We start from the raw sequence: 23118 nt of genomic DNA on the forward strand, positions 1-23118 counted from the left end.
GACACGTGTGTGTGTGCAACTCCCTGCTAAAGTATCAGGCACGGCAGGGGAGCGCGTGCTCCTTTGTGCCCTCTGACAGTACTACAAATTTGGCAATTTTTCAACCCTCAAGCATACATTTTTTTTTTTCAGTAAAAAGAACTCTAGGACTTCAATTTTGAAGAAAAAAAAATCATATGCTTTTCAGTTCTTTTTCTTCTCCTACAAAAGTTACACAATTTGAATATCATACATATTTAAAAGGTAATTTTAAAATGAGATTCAGATAGCACAAAGAACAGTTCACTATGTAAAGCCTAATATAAATAGCTTTTCACTTCAAAGACTTGATTTTGCAAGTAATGCATATAACAGCAGATCAACTGTAGACCTTTGAGAGAAAAAAAAATATACAAAAAACCTTTTTAATTACATGATTGTTCCATTTTTGACCCCTGCAATATTCACCGAGACGACTGTGCGAACCTTCCAGATAGGAATGCGCGCATTCAAACAGATGTCATTTGAAAATAAACAAGAACAAGAATTCGTAAATGCTATTGAGGAAATCATGTGTAATTAAATGTACACGATGCAACACTGAGAGACTCTCGGGTGCTGCAGCAGCTGCTTGGCTGTGGCCGATCAGAAGCCTAAACACTTGCTAAAACGAACGCTTTGTGTGCTGACACACACACCTTCAACGTTGGCCAACAACGAGCACACACAACCACCAAAACCTTTACAAGCACACCAGACTCACAACACTCAAGAGTTTCCTATGACTTCTGTCAACATCCTTTTTTTTTTTTTTATCTCGTCCCCACTCAAACTAACGTGTATGGAAAAGCTCGAAGAGCACATGCAAAAAAACAAACAGTTTAGATTATGATCCAAAATAAGGCATTTCAGTGTGTGTTTACATAAGCTGAAACTGATCATTCATTTCTTTTCCTCTTGTTAAAAATATATATATATATATATATATATATAGTTACGTACATATATATACTGTATGCATGTGTACAAAAGAAAGGAAAAAAATAAAAAAAGTAAAGAGACGAGTGAGGAGAAGTCCATCCGATGCGGTTGAGGCCGTGAGGTTGAAGAGGGGTGTGTGTGTGTGTGTGTGTGTGTGTGTGTGTGTGTGTGTGTGTGTGTGGGGGGGGTGCGAATGGGGAGCTCAGAAGGAATTATAGAGTGGAGGAGAGGAGGGTGGAGCTGGAGGTCACTCCATGACCTCGCTGGCCGAGACGGTGACGAGCTGCAGGGGGATCTCGGTGGTGGAGAGCACGTCCTGCTGGCCCTGCGGGATGTTGGTGAGGATGAGCGTGGTGCCGCTGGCCGTGATCAGGCTGTCCGACGAGGCGGTGGAGTCGGCGCTGGCCACCACCGCGCCGCCCCCACCGCCAGAGTTCGTGCCCTTCTTGTTCTGGTGCGTCTTGATGTGCTTGGCCAGGTGGTCGCTGCGCATGAAGCGCTTGGAACACTCCGGACAGACAAACTTCTTCTCTCCTGCGGGCAGAGTAAGAGGCAGGATTATCAGACACATTAGACGATTATTCTGCATAAAAGTGCTCCAGACAGAAAGGAGAAAAACACACACACACACACACACACACACACACACACACACACACACACACACACACGCACACACACGCACACACACACACACACCTCCTGGAGCAGAAAATTAGGTTTCCGGGAAAAACTCTAAATGCCAGCACTTGTCAAAGTACGCGCACACTGAGTAATTCAAAATCAGGAGAGGCTTGTGACTGCTGTAAACGGCATTACTGAGGATCTTAAACAGGCCCCCTAACGAGGAGCCACGCAGGGACAGATGGAGAGCTGTCGCTCGGCCCGTCGCAGCGAGACAGCCCCAGACTCTGCGTGCGTGCGTGCGTGCGTGCGTGTGAGTGTGTGTGTGTGTGCGCGTACCTGTGTGTGTCCTCCGGTGTCTCTGCAGCTCGTCGCTGCGCGTGAACCTCTTGCCGCAGAAGGACCAGGAACAGACAAAGGGGCGCTCCCCAGAGTGCCAGCGCAGGTGGGCGCGCAGGTGAGACGTCTTGCCGTACACCTTCCCACAGCCCGGAATGTGGCAGATGTGCTGCTTCTTCTTGCCCATGTTGGAGCCCCTGGTGCAAACACAGGCAGACACAAACAGACACAAACATTAGAGGCTGAATAACACATTCTTCACTTCAATAACCTCTACTTCTCTACAAACATTAGAGGCTGAATAATACATTCTTCACTTCAATAACCACTACTTTTGTTTATTTGGCTGGTACCACCAATGTTGGAGTTATGGATATATTCTCTCCAGTTGCAATACAGCTATATGCACACAGATGTAAAAATATATTAAACAATTTTGTCCAGAAAAAAAAACAGATATATTGTTAGAAAATGATAGTAACAAATAGTATGTGACCTGCTCAATAATTCTATGAACTACTGTTCCTACTGTTGTGAGGTACATAGATAGATAGATGGATAGATAGATAGATAGATAGATATTCAGATAGATAGATATTTATTGATCCCCTGGAATTACTTTTGAATTACTTTTATGATGTTTCAAATTTGCATTCCAAGAATAGCTTTGTAGAAATTAAAAAAATAACATATACCTCATCTAGTCATGTAGTTAGGTTGCTTATCTAAAGCTGTACAAGATCTAGATAATCCTCTAGTGGAATGTCTGGAATCTACATCTACGTTATCTAGATCTTTGGAATGTACAGCTTTAGATAAGCAACCTAACTACATGACTAGATGAGGTATATGTTATTTTTTTTAATTTCTACAAAGCTATTCTTGGAATGCAAATTTGAAACATCATAAAAGTAATTCAATAATAAGATATGCCATATAATAAAGCACACATACTAGGACACCTTACATTTCCCAGTACATATTCAGAATGAAGTACTCTGCATAAGCTAATCTTCCTTCAAATGCCCCTGTCCTTAGCTGAGCTGTCCAGGAAGTGCTCACCTCCCTCCCGCCTCCTTGCAGTTAGGGCAGGTGCAGGCCACCCTGCGCAGCCTCTTGCCCTCCTGGCCCAGCTGCTCTCCGTCCTCGTCCACCAGCCGCACGCGCAGGTGCGACAGGTCACTGGTATTGAGCGTCGAGTCGCTGCTCAGCTGCCACTCCTCCGATTCCGGCTCCTCTTTGATGTGGATGTCTAGAGAGAGGAGAGGTGAGGACAGGAGAGGAGAGAGGAGTGGAGGAGGAGAGGAGAGGGATGTACATGCACGTCAGTGAGCATATACTGGCAGCAGTGCCGCTGATATCAAGGAAGGGTTTGTGACACATAGGCAGGGTTCTGCTTCTGCTTGGCATGACTGCCAAACACAGTAATCATATCCTTTTGGTTCAATCTCCAATTGGCTACAATGTAGCCATCAAAAGTGCATCAAACTGTAAAAAACATAATACACTATGCTGGATCTACTTTAACTACGCCATATGACTTGGACACATATGACTTATATGAAAGCAGGGGGGACATTTAGACATCTAATTACATGAAACATTCCAATGCTGCAGTACATCTCTTTGGTAGTGCGATGAGACTGACAGCTAATATTCCTTGTGTATAAACATCAAATCAAGTCAAGCAAGTCCTGCCAGTGAACCTCGACCTGTTTTATGAGCTTGTGTATCTCTGTCTTATCTGTTATGGACAAAGGGTCTAGTAAAATCAGTCATCCTTAACATACAAATACCACTGTGAGACCCAGACCATAAAAACCAGGAGCAACCAAATCATCCACCATAAAACCAGATATATTTGCATGTCTGTTTTACAGGGTAATCACGGAGTGTCATTCCTTCAAACACTTCTATGGTTCTGGTAGTATACAGCATTCTATCAACTATAAAATGATACATTCTATAGGACATTCTAACAAAAGACTGTATACTGAAAGATGTATCTGAGAGTAAAATCACTTCCTCTTCCCACTTCCAGTTGTGAGCAGAGAAAGTATTAGATTTACCTCCAGGGCTGTCTGTCTCGTCCGCCTGCTGGAACTGGATGCCCGCCTGGGCCACGGAGTTGACGGTGACCGTCTGCAGGTTGGGGATCTGCCCCGAGGCGATGCTGACGGGACTGGACCCCAGCGTGGCGCCCTGGCCCAGCGAGAGCGTCTGCACAGGCGCCAGCGTGATCTGCTGCGTGGCGGGTGCCGTCTGCACCTGCAGGTTCTGCAGGTTCTGCACGCCCTGCACCTGGAAGGTCTGCCACTGGATCTGACCGCTGGGCGTCACCGTCTGGGCCTGGATGAGGAAGGTGCCCGGGTTGATGAGCTGCACGTTCTGCTGCGCCTTGCACCTGGCCGTCGGCGCTCTGCAGTGGCACCTGCTGCAGCTGGATGATGGGCTGGGCCGAGGACACCTGGATGCCCTGCATCTGGTTCTGCTGCTGCAGGTAGCCGTCGCCCAGGCCCGAGGCGTCCACCTGCTCTGAGCCAGCAGAGACGGCAGTGGCCTGCGTCAGCACCCCGGTGCCGTCTATCGTCTCGGGCAGGTGGGAGGCGGCGGAGGACGGGGTGGTGGTGGCCGAGGCGGAGCTCGTAGGCACAAACATGTCTTGGGTGGCGTTGGGGTCACCGCCGGCCGCCAGTGTGATGGTCTCGCCCACCTTCTCCGAGCCGTCCGTCGGCTGGCCTGCCATAATGAGCTGTCCGTCGGCAGTGACCCCCGTGGCTATCGTCTGTGCCCCCGACAGCCCTAACGAGTCCAGGTCCAGGCTGTTGATGGGGACGAAGGTGATGTTCCCGGGCAAGCCCATAGGCACATTAGTGACAACCTGACCTTGGCTGCTGAAGGCAGAGCTACCCAGGGACACTCCCTGGATCTGCTGGACATGGCCAGTCTGTGATATGAGGTTCTGGTGGTTGGTAAGGAGGTCGCTGGAGGACGACACACTTATGGCCTGGCTGCCGTCGGGCAGGATCTGGATCTGCCCCACGCCGTCCTGGCCCAGGGCGGACGTGTCCACCGTGGAGGTGGAGAAGCCCAGCTGCCCATCGGTCTGGATCTGCGGGATCACCTGGTACTGGATGTTAGGCACTGCGTTGGCCGAGCCGTCTCCGCCCGACGTCACAAATATGGGCTGGCTCTGGAGGCTCTGAAGTGGGAGCACGTACTGTCCGTTAGAAGTCACGAGTCCCGTGTTGGTGTTGATGTGCACGATGCCCGGCTCCTCTTTTACACTTGTGGGGGTTAAGGCCTCCCATCGCTCCGTCGTCCCTGTTAACTGGATGGAGGTGAGGTCTGTTGTCGTCTATGGGGGAAGTTTGTGGAAACCACACATTCATCAAACTTACCATCTTTCTTTGAGTATGAACTGTTTGTCTGTTTAATCATGTGGGAAAAAATGGAAAGGAAAAGAAAGGGGCACTAGTCTGTCTTTAAAACAGATGAATGACTGTTCCTATTAAGTTGCAAGGGCATGCCTGACGGTGTCTGATCGTTCACACGAGTTGAATTAGTGATTAGTGGATCTGAAAATTACAATTAGTGAATCTGACAATTACAAAAACAAAAAAAAAAACTGAAAATATGCCCGACTGTTATTCCCCCCGTTTTTGGGACCCACTTTCACAGACAAAATGCAGAGAGCTCTATCAATAACATGATGCATCTCCATTGTCTGGACTCTTAGCACAAGTAGTCAATTAGTGCCAATATGACGATCTTTTGTTCTAGCGATATCGCACGGATGAACCGAATCGGTTAAGTCATCATCCCAACATCAGAGGGGGTGACTTACCACTACAGCGGCAGCACCGTTATCTCCCTCTGACGATGGCGACCCAATCTTGCTGCAGGTAGCTGCCAGCAGAGCAAGCGGTGACGGCGGAGCGTCCTACCCACAATGGGCGGGTTTTAAAAGAAGAAAGTGGGTGGCCGTTAGTCCGGAGCCACACAGGAAGTACGACTTTTTACAACAAATTTTAAAACGTGTGAACTTCACAAAGCACCATGCACTAACAACAACCCTGGCAGAAGAGCATGCGAGAAAGGAATGATAAAAATACCTGATCTCCTCTGCTACCATCTTGCTGCAGAAAGTCGCCTTGACTGCTGTCCACGTCTAAGGCAGCCATTTCCTCTTGTTTCACTGGCTGTTCAGGGGCTACAGAAAGCCACAGTAAGAAGGAAACGAAGCAAAACAAACCACTTAACTACGCACTTTACTTATCTTTACAATCACTAAAACATTACAAACACGCGCAACAACTTGAGAACATTTACAATACTTCGACATCAGTGAGACATGAGAAACGAGAAGACTGATAAGCTAAAGAGAATCCAAGCTATGTTAGCAAACAGCTTTGCTCTAATAAGATTAGCCAGCCAAACAACTGCAAACCAAGCTAGCTCAATACTTGGCTAACATTAGCTTAGCCAGGGGCTGCAGAAACCCTATACGGAAAGTCGTATCTGTATTTGTATTTTACATACCAGTCATTGCGTGGATTACATTAATTGGAATAAAAAGCTCGGTTTAATCACACGCCACACATGATTATATTAATCGGAGGCGGGCTGCGATCGGTGATTCGAGTCAATTTTTTTCTATTTTGATTGACGGTGCGGGAAACACAAAAGGTGGGGCTTCTAAGCTTGACTGTAAAATTTTCGTCACTCACAGGAAGTCCCGCCGTTCTTCTTAAAATCAATTGGCTGTTGCGCGTACGCTCGTGAAATGTCATTAGTCCAGTCACGCGACAATCACTTTATCAGTCGACTGTTTCCTGTTTGCATTCTTGCAGGAAGGGAATCGCGTTCAGCCGTTCAATATATGCTAGCTATCTTAGTTAGCGAGGTAACAAACTGCATGGCAAAGACCTTTTAATGTCCTAGGAAATGGCCAGTGTTGTTGTCGAATTCCGGGGTATCTGCCAGCTAGAGTAGATTTTCGCCTGATCGATTGCATACATTTTCAATTAAAACAATGCACAGACAGAAGTAACAGACTCGAAACGTGAGGTTGGTAACATTAGCCATTTAGCCTGACGGTAAATGGCTCGTCGAGCAGCCGATTGTGTAGAAAGGATAGCCTATGTGGAGTGTTGGAAACTTTGTGTATTGGCGCTCTGTGATGGGCTGTTGTGTTTGTCCCCTAGGCTAGGTAAACATATCAACCTCATTTCAATGTCATTTCTCAGACGTTTGTAAGACCCCAGCGTCTCAGAAAAAAAAGAGGCATGCTGGTAGTTTTAGATAAAGCAAGTTCGCAACCCTTTTTTCTTCAAGTTTTGCACTTTATTTCAGTAAGAAGGGCTAACGTCATTATTGGACCTAACGTTACTGTTTTGCACGAAGTAACTGCGTTAGAAAATGTGTATTAAATAAAGCATAATATTGACATCACCCCAAAATGTTGCCTCTAGGTTGTTGTCTTTAACAAATTCCTAGTGAGGTATAGGCAGATACAGTAAGTCTACACCCGGACAGCCATGATTGAGCTGAAATTTTTGACCACAAAATGTTAAGTGCTGAGTCTCCCTGATTCTACAAAGTATCCTGAAAGCTGTCAAGTCCTACCTGAGTGAGACCGAAGTGGTGCATTTTCTTCCAGCCTTCAATTCAAACTTAGGCCATTACAGCCAGACTACAAAAGCACTTTCCTGGTACTCGAGGGCTCGTGTCAGTGGAAAGTGGATATTTCCAATCACTCTGCTGTCAATCCAAGTGTCAGGTAAACACAGACCTGCAGGGACAGTCTTTAGAAATCGTGTGCAGCTGCACTCAATGCTCTCACTACAGCATAAGAAATTACTTCTCTCCAGTTGGCTAACCTCACAAAGAGTCAAGCTTTAATGGGGAAGTCAAATGTCTTCCATTATTGTCTAAAATCTTGTATCGATTGAAACGCCTTGAGACCATCAAACATAATTTCTGACCTTTTTGTCTTTGATAGACATTTTGCCATGGAAATGAAACCACAGGTATATGTCCATATGTGTGGTCATTATACAAATTACATTATTGTAAATGCATAAATTATACTAAAGAAGTATGGTAGCCTTATACAGTATGTATTTACTACACAAACAAATGAAGGTTCAGGTAAATAGCTGCTAAGACATGATTAATTCCTTCATGTATCTGAGAGAAATGGAAATGATAGTTTTGACCATAATAGATGCGTATGAAACATCTAGCAGTAGTAGCGGTAAAGAGAAACAACAGGCCATAGGATGATTGATCATATTTATTTTGGTCCTTTGACAAAGTGACAATCAGTTATTGCCTACTGCTAGGCTTTGCAAAGCAGTCTGCATGCATTCTGTCTCTCTGTCTGTAAGGGTGAAAATAGCAGAGCCTGCTGACCATTTGACTGTATGAATAGGTCTTGACAGTGTCATATTAACATATTGACAGTTCTGCTGGTGTGGTCTGATCTGAGGAAAAGGTGACTGCATGTGGTGAGACAGCCCTGTTGGAGACACCTGGTGGAACAATATAAATGGAAGCACGGGGGGAAGCTTCAAAAATGCTGCAGCAGGGAGACATGTGGGTAGAATATCAAATGTGTCTCAATGACAACCAAGGAAACGGCTGGTAAGGACACAGGACTAAAATGCACTAGCCTAAGACCTCTCCAGACAATAATAGGTTCTCCACCTGAAAATGGTGAAGACACTTGGTGAGAAACTTTGGAGATTGCATACAGTACTGCTGTCTTCTAAGTTCTTAAATTATAGATTTTTTTTGTCTGGTGTTGAGCATGGATGCTTAAGTGTTATCTACATGTTCCATACCTCCTTCCGTATACACATATTTTTTTGTAGAAAACAGGCATGGATAGTGGTACGTAGAAGATTTAAAAGATGTGGGAGGCAAGTTTCGTGGAAACCTTGAAACGTCAAATTCAGGATCAGTTTTGAGTTGCTAAAATCCATTGCAATATTTTATGTTTATGCATACAATGTAAATAGCCTACATTAATATAGAGTATAGAACACAATCACATTGCATTTATACAGTGTTTTCTTTTGGAGTTGAGATAGGTTCCAAAATATGTGTGTTCATATTACCATGGCCACACTTCCCCAATCAGTTCCTGTTATCATGTTGGAAACAATCACGAGATGCCTTAATTGTGCGTTGTGCTGAAAATGTCATCTTTATTTATGTGTTTATTTTCATCTATTCTAAACACTTATTGTAAGGCATTATTTGTATTTTTCCAAGTGCTTTGGGGTTAGTCTTGAACTAGTATGATTTATAATAGCAGGCTTTGGTCTTTCATGAGCTCAGTACTTTGAGTTGCCTTTATTCTCATTGCCAGTCTTGGTGTGGTGCCACTGTGGTTTGCCTCTGGGCGGAGTGGCACCACTTGATTGATGATGCTGACAGAACATTGGTACCATGAGACAGAAAGGGCCTAACCAGCAACTAATCGCCCCTTTGATATCTCATAATCCTTCTACTTCATTTTGCAAATTTGTGACAATAGAGGGAAAATGTAATGAAAACAACTTGATTTCAGATAAAGAGGAAGTTGCATGATAATGTGTTGTTCATCTGCAGTGAGCCCTATTTTCAGAGGAAAGGGGAAAATCCAATATCTTTGGCCGTGGTATCTTGAGAGCCCATTTGTTTCTATTAAACTCTAGTTTGCTTTTGGCCTGCATAAAATACCAAATTTTTTTTTATGATTTGTCTCTGTAGATTGGCTACATCAACATAATTTTGAATAACTTTATATTGTCTCAGAAATGTTGTTACAAATTCAAAACACAACACACTATAGCCAAACCACAGAAAATGACTTACATCGCAGTCAGTAAAGCCTTGATGAATGGGCCCCAGTAATGGTTTTCAGGGTTGGCTCGCCATTACCACACGCTCTTTTGAGACGACAACCTCAACACAGCATTTATCCCCCTGTGAACTTTCTAACGAGAGAAGCCACAATATTATTTTCAACCAATAAACAAACCAAGTGACACAAACATAACTACAAGAATCTGAAAGAAACTCAAACGTATTCACTTCCTTATTCTGAATAGTCCAAGACAAGTTGAGAGGACTCTGGCTCTAGACCACATAATGATAAAAGCAAACACAAAGCGTAATTGACAACGTTCATAACGCATTTGCTATGTATCCTGCCAAGCAAAATAATGACAATGATGATAATGTATCTACAAGGAAACATTCCTATTCACACCATATAGTAAATCCACTGATGGATGTAAATTGCTAGAATGTGCCAAAACACTGTATTTTGTATCCTCCTTAGTCCTACACGCATATTACTGGTTGTCAAGGACAAAAAGGGCACACTCTGTGTACAACCCTATCCCTCTGCATGTTTACCAGTTTGTTTTGAATTCTACATGTAAGATGCTTTACAGTAAAGCACTGATGAATTTATTCAGTCTCAGCAGCATTTTCCATAGACACAGACTATAATAAAATCAAATCTATGTGCCCACACCTTCAAGTACAATTGCAGTGCAGAAGATTAAACTATATGGCGCCTGCATACACTTTGTCTCAAAAGCACAAGCGAAAGATCATTTTTATTCAATGTCTGCCTCTGTGAGTGGATCATTTTGTTTTCTGTGCAGAGGGTGAATTTGGAGATATATTCCGTCATCAGTTCTGGGCGCCTACTCCTAGGGAGAATACAATCTTCTTTACAACACCGCAATGACGGCTGTATCATTTCAGCCACATAACCAGCCCCAGAGACACACACCAGCCCACAAGAGACAGGAGAGGAAAACTATGTCTGAAATCATTATATTGTGCATATTATAAGTTGCATATTATAGTTATCATTATAATAGATGAGAACAGAATGCAGACACACACAAAATGGAGACAAAACTAATAGACAAAAACACGGTTTATTATAGATACTTCACAATAAAGAAGAAATGAAAGAAAAACAAGTGCCTTCTAAATGTATTTATTTTTTCTCTTTCTTAAGCAGTCTAACCTCAGTTGGAGTGTGGGGTGGTGTTTGTGTGTGTATGTGTGTGAAAGTCTGTTTGTGTGTGTGTGTGTGAAAGGGGTGTAAAGCAGTCTTATTACATGAAATAATAAATATTCTACTTTCTTTTTTTTAAAGAGGAATCACCCAACAGATACAATTCTAATCCCCTCCCCTCGTTGACAGACCCCACTGTCACCCCTGCCTTTTAATTCTGTAATCAGCTGCCAGCAGGCCTCCGTATCACCATCCACATGCCCCACGCCAGTCAATACAGACATCCCCAAACACACACAGGCTGGGTTTTGTCAAATGTTTTATTGAGTGTAGACATCTGGGCTACTGTAAAACATGCATTATCTGTGGAAGGGAGAGAGGAGCAGGTCGCATTGTTCCCCGCTGTCAGCTGTGTCAGGGCCGGCACTGGTGATGGAGATTAATGAAGTATCTGGAGAGTAATACGCTTCTTCAAATGCGCTTACCATTTGGAGTGGGGGGTGATCCTGATCTTAAATAGCAAAGCTGTCAGCGGTTAGTGGACCTGCGCGCTGGCACACAGGCCACAGTGTTTGTCTGGGTAACAAATGGGCCCGCGGTGGACAGCAGGCAGGGAGGACGAGACTGGAGGCTTCCTGTCAGGTAGCAATCACACTGCACCGATGTATTCAGTAGGATCTCGTTCCACACACAGCACATGCTAAGGGGCCAGTGTGATGCTCTTCAGTCAATACCTCTTCGGTTTGATGGATTCATAAATAGTAAAACAATTTCTCCTTATGTATTTACATTTGTGTTGTTCTGCATCTCCATATGTCGATAGGTGATGGTGATGGGGGAGGGGTACTGAAAGGAATATTTTATTTGGAATAATGGCAGCTGTGAAAAAAAGTAGAATTACCGGTAGTCAATATATAAAGCCTTGAGTGACTGCAACAGAGGAACACAGTCTCAAGCACAATCTGGGAATGTCCATGTTTTATTCATACCACATCTTGATGCCCACTGAGTGAATATACCTCTTCTCTGTCAATTTCTATTCATATGTACAAGTAAAATGGTAATGGTGCTCTTTCATTTTAGTGTATTCATACTTTCCTCCGAGACAAAATAAGTTCGAACATTTCTTTGTATACATTAGATCTGTTTGTTCCCCTTCCCAACAAACTCAAAATAATTGACTTGAAGTGCTAATACAGACGGGCTTACGCATCCTGGTTCTGAACAGCGTACAATTAATTAGAAGAATCAATGTTCCTTTTAAAGGCTCAGGAGACCATTTAATCCAGGCTCAATACCAGCAGAATCAGTGGTTGGAGAGGGAGACAGAAAAAAAAATCAATGGCTATTTGTGATTCCTGAGTATGTATTAAAGCAGACACGTCTAACTGGTTCATTTGCACTTGAAAGCAGCCATCTGGAGGAGCAAGCTTGGCTTAAGCAGATATGATTACTAATAATGTGATATCCCTGTGCACGGGCTTATTCAAACACCCAATTCCCACAGCTGAAATTAAAAGGCCTGGGCACCACGGCAGTGGCAGTGGCAGCAGCAGACGCACACAGTCCATACGTTTCAAACTCCCTGTGGGATCACTGAACAAGCATGTGATGGGGACTTAGGCTCCTCAGCTGAACTTCAAATAACAACATTACAACCGTAATGGGTTCCCAAGCGCTCTGGAACACACACACACACACACACACACACATCCACCTAAATACCACACCTCCGAAATACTCTGATGGTAGATGTCATGTTTAATTTCAATTCAATGATGACATAATTTAGAGATGAGATCATTTATAGGACTGGTCGAGGCGCTCATTGTGTGTGCAGGACCTGCCAGGCTGATTGGATGGTAGTTGTGAGTGTGTGTGTGTGTGTGTGTGGGTGTGGATGTGTGTGGGTGGGTGTGTGGGGGAGTGGGAGTACTCAGCAGTAACAGGAGAGTGCAGCCTCTCCGTGCACAGCGGTACTAATCGGGGTTAAAGGCCTTGTCTCAATTACACACAAATATCCTGCCCAGAGAGCTGTGTGTGGGATTACAGCCTAACACCCATTTACTGGCCTCCCACGGCTCTGAGATATGCACCCATCCCTAATTGTTTAATCCACCAATCACACAAGGAAGTAAATGTTAAAACCAAAAATAAAAATGATCCTACAGAGACGTGGAGTTGGCAGCAGTGCTTTATATGGAAATAATGCTCTTTTAGATGGTGTGACAGGGCACATAATGGGCAATGGATCATTGTTTGAACTCAGCAGCAGGACCTGTGGTGTTGGCCAGCAGAAATGGTTGGAAATGTAATTGCTATGACAAGCAGCTTTTTCTTTTTTTCCCTTTTTTTTTTTTTACCGTTAAGGGTTTCCCTGCCCTGTGGTGGATTGGTCAAGGCTGTGAAGCTATAAGCACCAGAACCACCCCTGCCAGATGCCTACCCACCACTGTCCCTGACACACACACACACTTCTCCAGTGGCTTAAGGCCATGCCACTGCTGGTGGCTCTTCCCATCAACGTCTCAGAAAATGTACGGTAAGGAACACACTGCAGACTGCATTGCTGCATGACATATATTGCAGGCTTTTTTTATTGGGTTTGGGAAATGACACAGCAACACAACATGCAGACCAGAATGACATGAGTGTGAACATGTAGACACAATGTGCAATGAGAGAAACAGCTGTAGAGTGAGCTATGAGCTGGAGCCGAACAACTACGCACTGCAACTTACCTGCGCTATCATCACACACAGCTGATGTCTTCACAAATGCACCATGAAACACATTTATTATGCTACACACTGTGCCTGTGTAAAAACAAGAAAGCCCAGTAAAAAAAAGGTCAAAGCTCATTGGCAGCTGTAAAAGAAGATATGCGAACCATATTTCTGCACTGTTCATCCGTGAAACAGTCCTTATGTTAAGAATTTCACACTTTATTACACTTGCCTCTTGGTATCACTGTCACTGTGCCTCCGAGTCTTTGGGACTCGGCCACAAATACAGTCGGCTAAAAGGGCCAGCATGGAATTCTCTAGATGCCACTGATAAAAAGCCGAGGAGGAGAGAGCGAAGCGGCCGAGGGCTTCTTTTGAGGAGAGCATCTCTGATACAGAGGAGGCGAGTGAAGCCTAACGGGAGCCAGTTCAGGGCAGATAGAAAGCAGATGGTGGTAAAGATATGCACCGCGGGGTGGAGAGTTGCAGTGTTTTGTGGCGGAGCCGTCCGGCCTGTCAGACGTGGAGCCGGTGCGGGCCCGGTAATTTCTTCCCCTGTGTAAAGGTGAAGAGCGTCCCGCGTCCCGGTGACTGTCAGCTCCGCTGATCACAGGAGACTTCCTCATGGTCTCGGGCCCGCTCTGCGAGCGTCCGCGACTCACCTTGACAGCGCTCGCCTCTGCCTTCCTCTTTAAGAGATTCCTGGAATTTCATTACCTGGGGCCGATAATGAAGCTGTGCTCCAAAGTCGGCGCGGATCCCTGCAGGCCGGCAGCCTGGACTCAGCTCCTCTCTGTCAGAGGCGAGAGAGAGAGAGAGAGAGAGAGAGAGAGAGAGAGAGAGAGAGAGAGAGAGAGAGAGAGAGAGAGAGGACACACAAGGTAAAGGAATTGTTTTGGAGAAGATGGATTGCACCATGACATCCTGACAGGGGATCACAGGTGTCACCCTGTTGGCCATTGAGGTCTGGAGGTGAAGACGGGGCTGGGAGGTTGGCTTGGCTACTGATTTTTGGATAGCACTTCAGCCTTGCTTGTTTTTTTTTAGCCAGGGCAGTATTTGGTCTGATAAGGTTTGTGTTGTCGCTATCAATGCCTACCAGCAATTTCAGATCCTACAACAAGGTGCTATTGATTTCTGTCCAGGCAATCTGCCCTCATTGTGGGTTGCCGTTGTGGCCTCTGGTCAACAAAGTGTGCGAGGCAATGTTGCAATTGAAAACACTGACCATGCTAGATGAAATCTGGTGACCTGAAGGACAAGTTAGAGGAGTACATCATTTTTAAGCACTCTGAGTACAAAATTTGAGAACTTCACCTTGATTGCAGAACCCTCACAGTCTTCTTGAAAGCTCTTCCTACATACATGCCCGTAAAACTCCTCTGCATGATAGCTGTCTGTAAATATAAAATACAATTAGCTCACCAAAAAAGTCAAGTTTTTCCTGCTGGTATTTCTAACAAAAGAAAATTTATATGCATAGGAAAGGTTAAGCAAAAATGACAAATGACCTAAATAAATGACATTCCCACTCAGCATCAATATGACTTCTAGCTGTCGACATTCCACCCCCCACCACCCCACCTCCCTTCTCGCTCTGCAGCCCACTGCTCAGAAACTGTTGAGCACTTTTAATTATGTATATAATAAGGTTGGGGTCAACATATTTCATGCCAGGAGAATGATGTGTATTTAATGACTCCAATACATTACCATCCCAGTGTAATCTCACTGACTTGGAGTGCTTGTAAGTTTAACTACCATTAATCAGCATCAAGGTTTGTCTAGGTGGAGAAAAATAGATTGGGGTGTGATTTTTTTTCCACGCTGTGCATTACAAGGGAAACACGTTGTGCTGGAGAACAGCTATGCAGAGCAGGCTGATAGATAATGGTCACCTCGAGGCTGCTTAATAAAGCATGCTAAGGGGTTTAGGAGCACAATGTTACAGAGTGTAGTTTTTACAATGTAAGATGTATTGGGTTAATATAGTTACTCACTGATGCTTACCTGACTAAATGCCTCTCACGCAAAATCAAGGCTAGATGTAATCAGTTATGTCTGAGGCTCTGTTTTCCGAAACGACCTGGATTTCTGAAGGGGGACTTCTCTTCATTTTTCTTATTTTACAGAATCTATTTGAAGGAACCCAAAAACACTGTAAGAACCCTACTAAATCATTCTACACCTGACATCTGAGAGAAAAGTTTCCTGTGAGGAGAAAAAAAAACTTCACAGTAGAACATTGCTGCTCAGATATATTGACTTCCTCTGTTTTCTTTTCTGAATTGTCTGATATAAAGTATTTCTGTGCTAACCTGCTCATGTGTTTTAGTCGGAAAATAAAAAGATGTTCCAAGAAGCGTTGACAAGCCACACACATCATTATGAGTCCTCCTAATCCCTTTTCTTGTGCAGTGAAATATTTGCAGCACGAGACCCCAAGTGCAAAGCCAACATCTGTATCGACGCAAATCCTTCCATTTTTGTACGGAGGGCTGCAACACAGTGCACAGCGGGCTCAGTAAACTGAGACACAAGGGGGAGGGACCCCCACGGAAGGCCCACAAACGGTCGAATGAAAAGCCACATCAATTTCAGCACAGACAACCCCCGTCACACAGATTAGGCAGGCACAATGCCGCGGCCCCTTATCTCCTGCGGCAGGAGGAGGGCAGGCAGATCGGCGTGGGATGGAAACATTCTCAGGACGTAATGGGCAAAATCAATTGTCGCCCTCCTCAATCAATGTGGCCCCCACTTTCACCGTTCAGCGGCTCACCAGTAATTGAAGTGATCCCTCCTGTCTGTAATGACTAGCTAACGCAGCACCGTGACAAAGTTGGAGGTGGACGATAGCAGAGGCCCCTGGATTCCCACAGGGTGGAAGAGTGATCATGAGGCTGGACGAGCGATCGGTGACTTACCCTCAGGATGCATACTTCAACTTCCTCAGGTCCGACTCTGAGCCTCCCAATCTCTGACCGTCTCTCTCTCTCTCTCTTTCTCTCTCTCTCTCTTTCTCTCCTTCTCCGTCCCTCTCTCTCTTCACTTACATTTGTGGGTAGCCTTCAACATCAAATATTCAATGGGAAGAGACACAAAGACTTGGCAGCTCCTTCAACTCAACAGGGTGAGCCCACCAATTCTTTGTTGAGGAGGTGGTGACTAACTGAGGGTACACTTGTACGCTAGGACAGTATCATTAATGGCATATGTAGTAATTAAATAAATAAAAAAGGCTCCAGGCTGATTTTAAAAGACGTTATTCTCTAGTGAGACTGTATGCTTAATTAGCATACACTCAGAATTCTCCCCAACACCATTTTCCATGCTCCAAAAAATCTGCTGTCACAATTTCTTTTTTTTTCTCCACAGAGATTTTCACATTGCTCGAACAATGGACCTAAAATGCCCAAGTTATAATTATACCTGAGATGACAGATGACAGTTAAAAACTTAATTTAGAATAAAAATCCTTTTGACTGAGTTGTTCTGGAAAAGAGAGGGATCCTTGCTTTATAATGGTAATTACTCTGCCGTTTATTATTCGATCAGCACATGCAATTAAACGAGTGCGTGGAGGACACAGTTGATAATAAAGTGTGAGGAAAGTGAATGCTAATTAACCTCTGAGTCTGGTGCTCGTCGCTGTACTTCGGCGTCTACTCTCTCTCTCTCTCTCTCTCTCTCTCTCTCTCTCTCTCTCTCTCTCCGTGCGCACGTGTGTCCTCCTCAGACCTCCAGCGCTGGGGCAGGGGCGTGCGGGGGTGGCTGCAGGGCAGTTGTAGGCCAGCAGGGGTGGCGACTCCTCCACCCCACCCCTTGATTTTCTCTTGCCTGGGGAACAAAATGCCGGTTTATGGTAGGGGTGATTGACAGAGGAACATTTGTTATCCGTGCCCCAACCCCCAACATGCATATTCATGAGGAAGGGCCACGGCTGTTTACCATGCAGTCTCGGGACGCTGCGTTGCCAAGGTCGCTCCCGCCATCGTGCCAGCAGCCCGCGTTCACTTTGTTGCCTATTTTTGTTGTTATTTTGTTATTATTTGACTGTCAGTTTGTTTACAAATACAGAAATAGATAACAGAATAAAATCAGTGACTGTGGTACCACAGGTGTGGATGAACATCTCAACTCGTGTTTAAAAAGCTTTGCCTTCATGTCAACTGTAAAAATGAAAAAGTGTGCAGATTGGCAGTCTTTCTTCTGTCAATATCCTATGCTGTACCCCCACCCCACACACACACACACACACACACCCTCCTCCACCCCCAATCCCACTACCCCCCACCCCAGAACAGCTGACATTGTGGGACAGAGATATCCTTGCAGTTAATGGTAACTCTCTGTCAGAACAATATGTGGGGGTGGGACAATTATGAGATTAAGGCCCACTTGCTTTCAGTTTGGGCTTGGACCGCTCTCAAAGAGCAGCATCACACAAAAAAGCCATTTCACACATTGGGCTGACAGAGCTGGGAGGCTGGATTGATTCAGGGGGGCTCCTGTCATTATCTGTAATCCCAGTTTCCTGTGCAAGACTCGCCAAAGGAAGAGAGGAAGAAAAAAAAAAGAAGAAGAATCAAAGGCGGGGAGTGACAGAACACCCGCAGCATCCCAGCCATGCCGACGTCCTCACCAGTTTATCATCCGCTGACAAGACTGATTTCCATCTGTCTGAAGGAGGCCCTTCTCCAGCTTGATTTAATGATTTGAACTTGGTGTTAAACTGAGAGACACAAGGAAGTGTGCTTTCGCCTTCCTCTGGACAGGATAAGCCTCTCCATGGCTGCCCGATTGAGACACAATTATTTTTTGGGGGGAGAGAGACATGAGTTGTGGGCTTTAACTAAAGCACCTCTTGATCTTAAGCCAAGCTGCATTCTTCCACCTGGTAGTCTTGCCATCTGTTGTCATTCCAAGGCATTTCCTATCTCTCCAGAGCTCCTCTCACCCTGATCCACTCCAGCAGCAGTTGATATTTAACGCCACTGTTTGTGCCAGTGGGCACTTCTGATAAGGGGGAGAAATTTACATTTAGTTGAGACCTCAAACTTGAAAGCAAAGAAGATGACTGCCTCTCGAAAAAAAAAGGGGGAAAAATCCAATCTGGTATAATAACAGCTGTAGTTTGTCACTTTTAGGAGGCCAGCCATCCGTTGGCTGGCAGTTTATTTGCATCCCTCAGGTATCGCGTTCTCTACAGGCGTCTGAATAATGATTCACAAATCACTCTCCTCACACCAGTCAAGGGCTGTGATCCCGTGAATAGACCATTGTACCTGGAACTGTAATTGGTGAAGACTTGACAGAGCCAAGCGTCGGCAACCGCGTAACAAAGAGGCCCTTGCTTGCGCGCCGTGGGGATGATTTTCATAATGCCAAAGCCACAGACGGCAGCGTGAGCGGCAAATGAGAGCAGGGGTCCCGGGGTCCTCACACTGAGTGGCACAAGACCAGACAAACACTCTGCCACGGGAGCAGGGCCCTCCCCCCAGCCCCAACTTCCCAAAGGCAGCACTGTCAATTAGGAGAGCCGACGCTCTGTCAACATGACTTTTCTCCCAAACCAATTTCACCAACTTTATGACAAGTGTAGTCAAAGCAATCTGCCACGTTCCATTACAAGTCTTTCCAATTATTTGTGGGGGAACAAACATACTGACAAATGAATTGGATAAATGTTAATGCCAAAACATCAAAAAGAGTCGCTTCATCCCGAATCACATCGGATGGATCATTATTTCGACAAGCACGCTCTTAGTTTGAGAAAATAATGGCTAGTAAGTGTCATGTGTTATCATTCCTTCATTCCCACGTTTTGCAGCCAAAGAGCATTTTGTGACAAAAGATACAAAAAACTTGCCTTTAAATAATATATCAGGACAAGTACAAAATAACACCACTTGTCCTAAGGAACACAACGCGCTAGTTAAATGATCAGTGGGCATAGTGGCAAGGACTCTCAGAGAAGCAGGACACAGATGGGACCCAATATGCAAAGAATCTGTTAGGGTTGTTTAAGTCTGAACACGTTTTAGAGTGAATTATTATATGCTTTTGAATGGATGTTGTCTTTCCCAAGTGATATGGATCAAGCTCACTCCATCTGGCTTTTATAAATCCACATCATCATCATATATCTATCACATTTTTTATTGTGACAACCAAGAACCCTTTAGCTATAAGTGGATGCAGACTTCTGCTCAGTCTACATACTGTCAGTTTAAAGAAGCTGGTAGGTGCTAACAGTTTATAACATTTACAGTACATTTTTATTGAAAGCTGCAAATGACAAAAACACAGCACATGATTACCTGATTAGTTTTCTATGTCACCTTTAAAACAGTTTCATATTTTGATAGCTTTAAAATAAGTCAGATGTTAAAAGATGTTTTTGTCTTCTAGCTTTCCATGACTTTGATATCATTAGAACCATGAAGTGTGTGTGTGTGTGTGTGTGTGTGTGTGTGTGTGTGTGTGTGTGTGTGTGTGTGTGTGTGTGCATATGCATATTGGAGTGCCCTTTATCGCGGTATGTGGAGAAAGATCTCTCACTATGCTAATAGAAAGATTCAGCACTTTCTGGTCTAGATCTCCCTGAACAAATGATGCCTGAAATTTTTATTCTTTCTATAATGGAATTTCAATGGCCCTCACTGCAAATCTAGTGGAAATTTTTGCATATCAAGTGGGAAAAATTAAATGTTAACCACGTTTTAATGTGATTAAGCTTGACAGGAACATTATTTCTGCTAATCATTCACCAACTAAAAAGGCTCCAAGACTAAAGAACAAGTAATATGTGTGCTTACTTCTATGCATAGGTTTGCCACTTTTATTTATGAGAAACATCCAACATATGTGTTTATCTAGAGAAGCAGAGATTTTCCCATACCTAGAAGATTCAAATCAATGTCCTGTCCATCAGGTAAGATTCATGTTTATTAAATCAATAGCAGCATACACAACAATTTTTTTGGGGGAAAAAAGTTAGTGGAGATGTACTTACCATGTCACTTAATCAAGTGACAAGCTCTACAATTACATGGCAGTTGTGAGCTCTTTGCCAAAAAATGTCTACTTTGAAAGAGGCCTGTAAGGACAAAAGCACTGCTTCTAAAGTCAGTCAATTTAACTGTATGTGGTAAACTAAATCATCTGGGGAGGGAGGGGGGCTAGTGACAAACAGAACAGACTGGCATTAGAAGCCCTCAACGAGTCTCACGCTAAATGGCTTTTTTAACCTCCTTTTTTTTGGGACAATCCTCGTAAGAGGGGAATAATTGAAGAGTTTCCGCATGCCTGCAGTGGCCTGAGGCCCAGCTAAGCTTTGATCTGCTTAAACGACTCCGGAGCGGAAAACAATGGGAGGCTCTGTAGTACAGGTGCGGCTACCTGAGCCGCCGAGTCGCTGAGCCTGATCAGCCCCGCTGCCACCGCTGTCCCCGCCATTCAGCGCGGCGGCTTTATTATCGGCGCTAAGGCAGGTAAGCCTGTAAAGGTGGGCGACAATGGGGCCCAGCACCCGGACACAAAATGCCCTTTTCAGATGCAATTGAATGCTGACAGGCCTGAGGAGTAATCCTCTAAGAGCCGCTCCCAGCTCGGCGGCCCGACAGCACTGGACACTCCCACAGGTGGAGGGAGAGGCGCGGAACACAAAAGCCCCCTGCCGGGTCCTCTCCACCGGGTCCACGGCCAGATGTGCTCCAGTTAAATGGGCCTCCTCTCCCCATCTCTCCAGCTCTCTCTCACTCTGTCTCTCCACCGGCCTGCGTGCTACGCACCAACTCATCAACTAACCTCAGCTATTTCTTCCCCTCTTTCTTTCCCATATACCCCCCAACCCTCCCTCCCCCCCACACACACACCCCTCCCCGGTATTTCTTCTGGAAGGGCCAGAGTACTGTATTGAGCCCCTCACCCACTCCCACTCTCCCCTTGCACGGTGGTGGTGTTGGGGTTGGGGGTTGGGGTGAGGCATGAGCTCATGGAGCCGTTTGAGGCTGGAGAGTCAGAGGCTCTGTGGGGAGCTTTTCATCCTCGCAGCAGTGAGCTCCTGTGAGGACACGAGTGCCCACACTCTCTGCTCCCTGTGGCCGCGGCCGGATGGAGAGGCAGCCACTACACTCATGCACACACACACACATACATACATACACACACACACACACACACGCACACCTACACACACACACACACACCTACACACACACACACACACACACGCACACACACATGGACCTACACAAACACACGCACACGCATGCACGCATGCACGCACGCACGCACGCACGCACGCACGCACGCACACACACACACACACACACAAGAGCAAGCCCACACTCATATCTTCAACACCACTGACAACTTATCCTCCACCCTTTAAAACTACGTTTGTGTTGGAGTATGTGTGTGAGTATGTGTGTGTGTGTGTGTGTGTGTGTGTGTGTGTGTGTGTGTGTGTGTGTGACAGGAAGACAGGGATCTGGCTAATTAAGGGCATCCTCTAACGCCTGTCATTTAATCATGACAACAAAATGATTTGAAAAAAAAAGAGAATGCCCTTCAAATCTGACATTTAAAAAAAATAAATAAAGACAAGAGCTACAGACTATATCCACTAATAGTTCACACTCCCTCATATGAAAACAAAATCTTGTCCTTTAAATGACCGAAGACGCATCATCATAGCTGGAGCAGGGCTCGCAGCAAAAAAAAAAAAAAAAAATAAATAAATAAAAAACGAAAAAATGAACTCAGGATTCCGAAATTTCAAACAATAACCCCCGGAGACTCCCCACATCTCCTCAAATAATTCTTTACACAGGGCAGCAGCTCTGTCACTCAGCGCCACGGACTGCAGGAGCAGAGGAGGAAGAGCGAGGGGGAAAAAACACACACACGGGGAGGTGAGGTCATCAAGATGTGACAATTGTGACAAGAGCAGGCAAAGTGTAGCGCCGCACAATGTCGCGTGAATTTTCCCATCTCTCCCTCTTCCTGGATGACAGCTTAATGTGTACCACATGCAATATTTATTCTCATCTCGTGTCAGACTGTCTAGCCGTCCGAGGGAGTACAAAGAATGTCACTTATTAGAATAAAAGCAGAGGGAAGGTAATCAAGGGCATCTGTAGCGGCAGCCAATCATGGCCTTGCTCCCAGCATTCCTTTCTCATTCATAACAGTCCAACAATCATTCTGATAACAAGCTTTCAGGAGCAGTATGTGGCAACACTAAATTCATTTATTTATCTCATTAAAGCTGGCAGGCCACAGGACACTTGCTGTGACATGTGCATTCTGTTATAACCTTATCACTGCCATAATAAACAACACAACTTGTGGCGAGGGCGACTATCAAAATATATCATTAGCCCAGACTTGAAACACATGTAGCTTCTTATGCTCTCAATATCCGTACCA

At 45.0% G+C, this 23118-nt stretch overlaps 1 protein-coding gene across 1 annotated transcript; it reads right to left on the minus strand.

The window, feature by feature from the left end:
- Nucleotides 1–772: 772 nt before the first annotated feature.
- On the minus strand, nucleotides 773–6857 carry sp3a (sp3a transcription factor). The gene is given in 8 exon segments (XM_048239778.1): nucleotides 773–1494; nucleotides 1924–2120; nucleotides 2986–3175; nucleotides 3993–4324; nucleotides 4326–5281; nucleotides 5771–5866; nucleotides 6039–6136; nucleotides 6466–6857. Coding segments are annotated over 8 exon segments (2163 nt in total). The 5' UTR covers nucleotides 6473–6857; the 3' UTR covers nucleotides 773–1207.
- Between the last annotated feature and the right edge of the window lie 16261 nt (nucleotides 6858–23118).

Source organism: Alosa alosa, chromosome 3 (assembly GCF_017589495.1).
Source record: "Alosa alosa isolate M-15738 ecotype Scorff River chromosome 3, AALO_Geno_1.1, whole genome shotgun sequence".
NCBI classification, from domain to species: Eukaryota; Metazoa; Chordata; class Actinopteri; order Clupeiformes; family Clupeidae; genus Alosa; species Alosa alosa.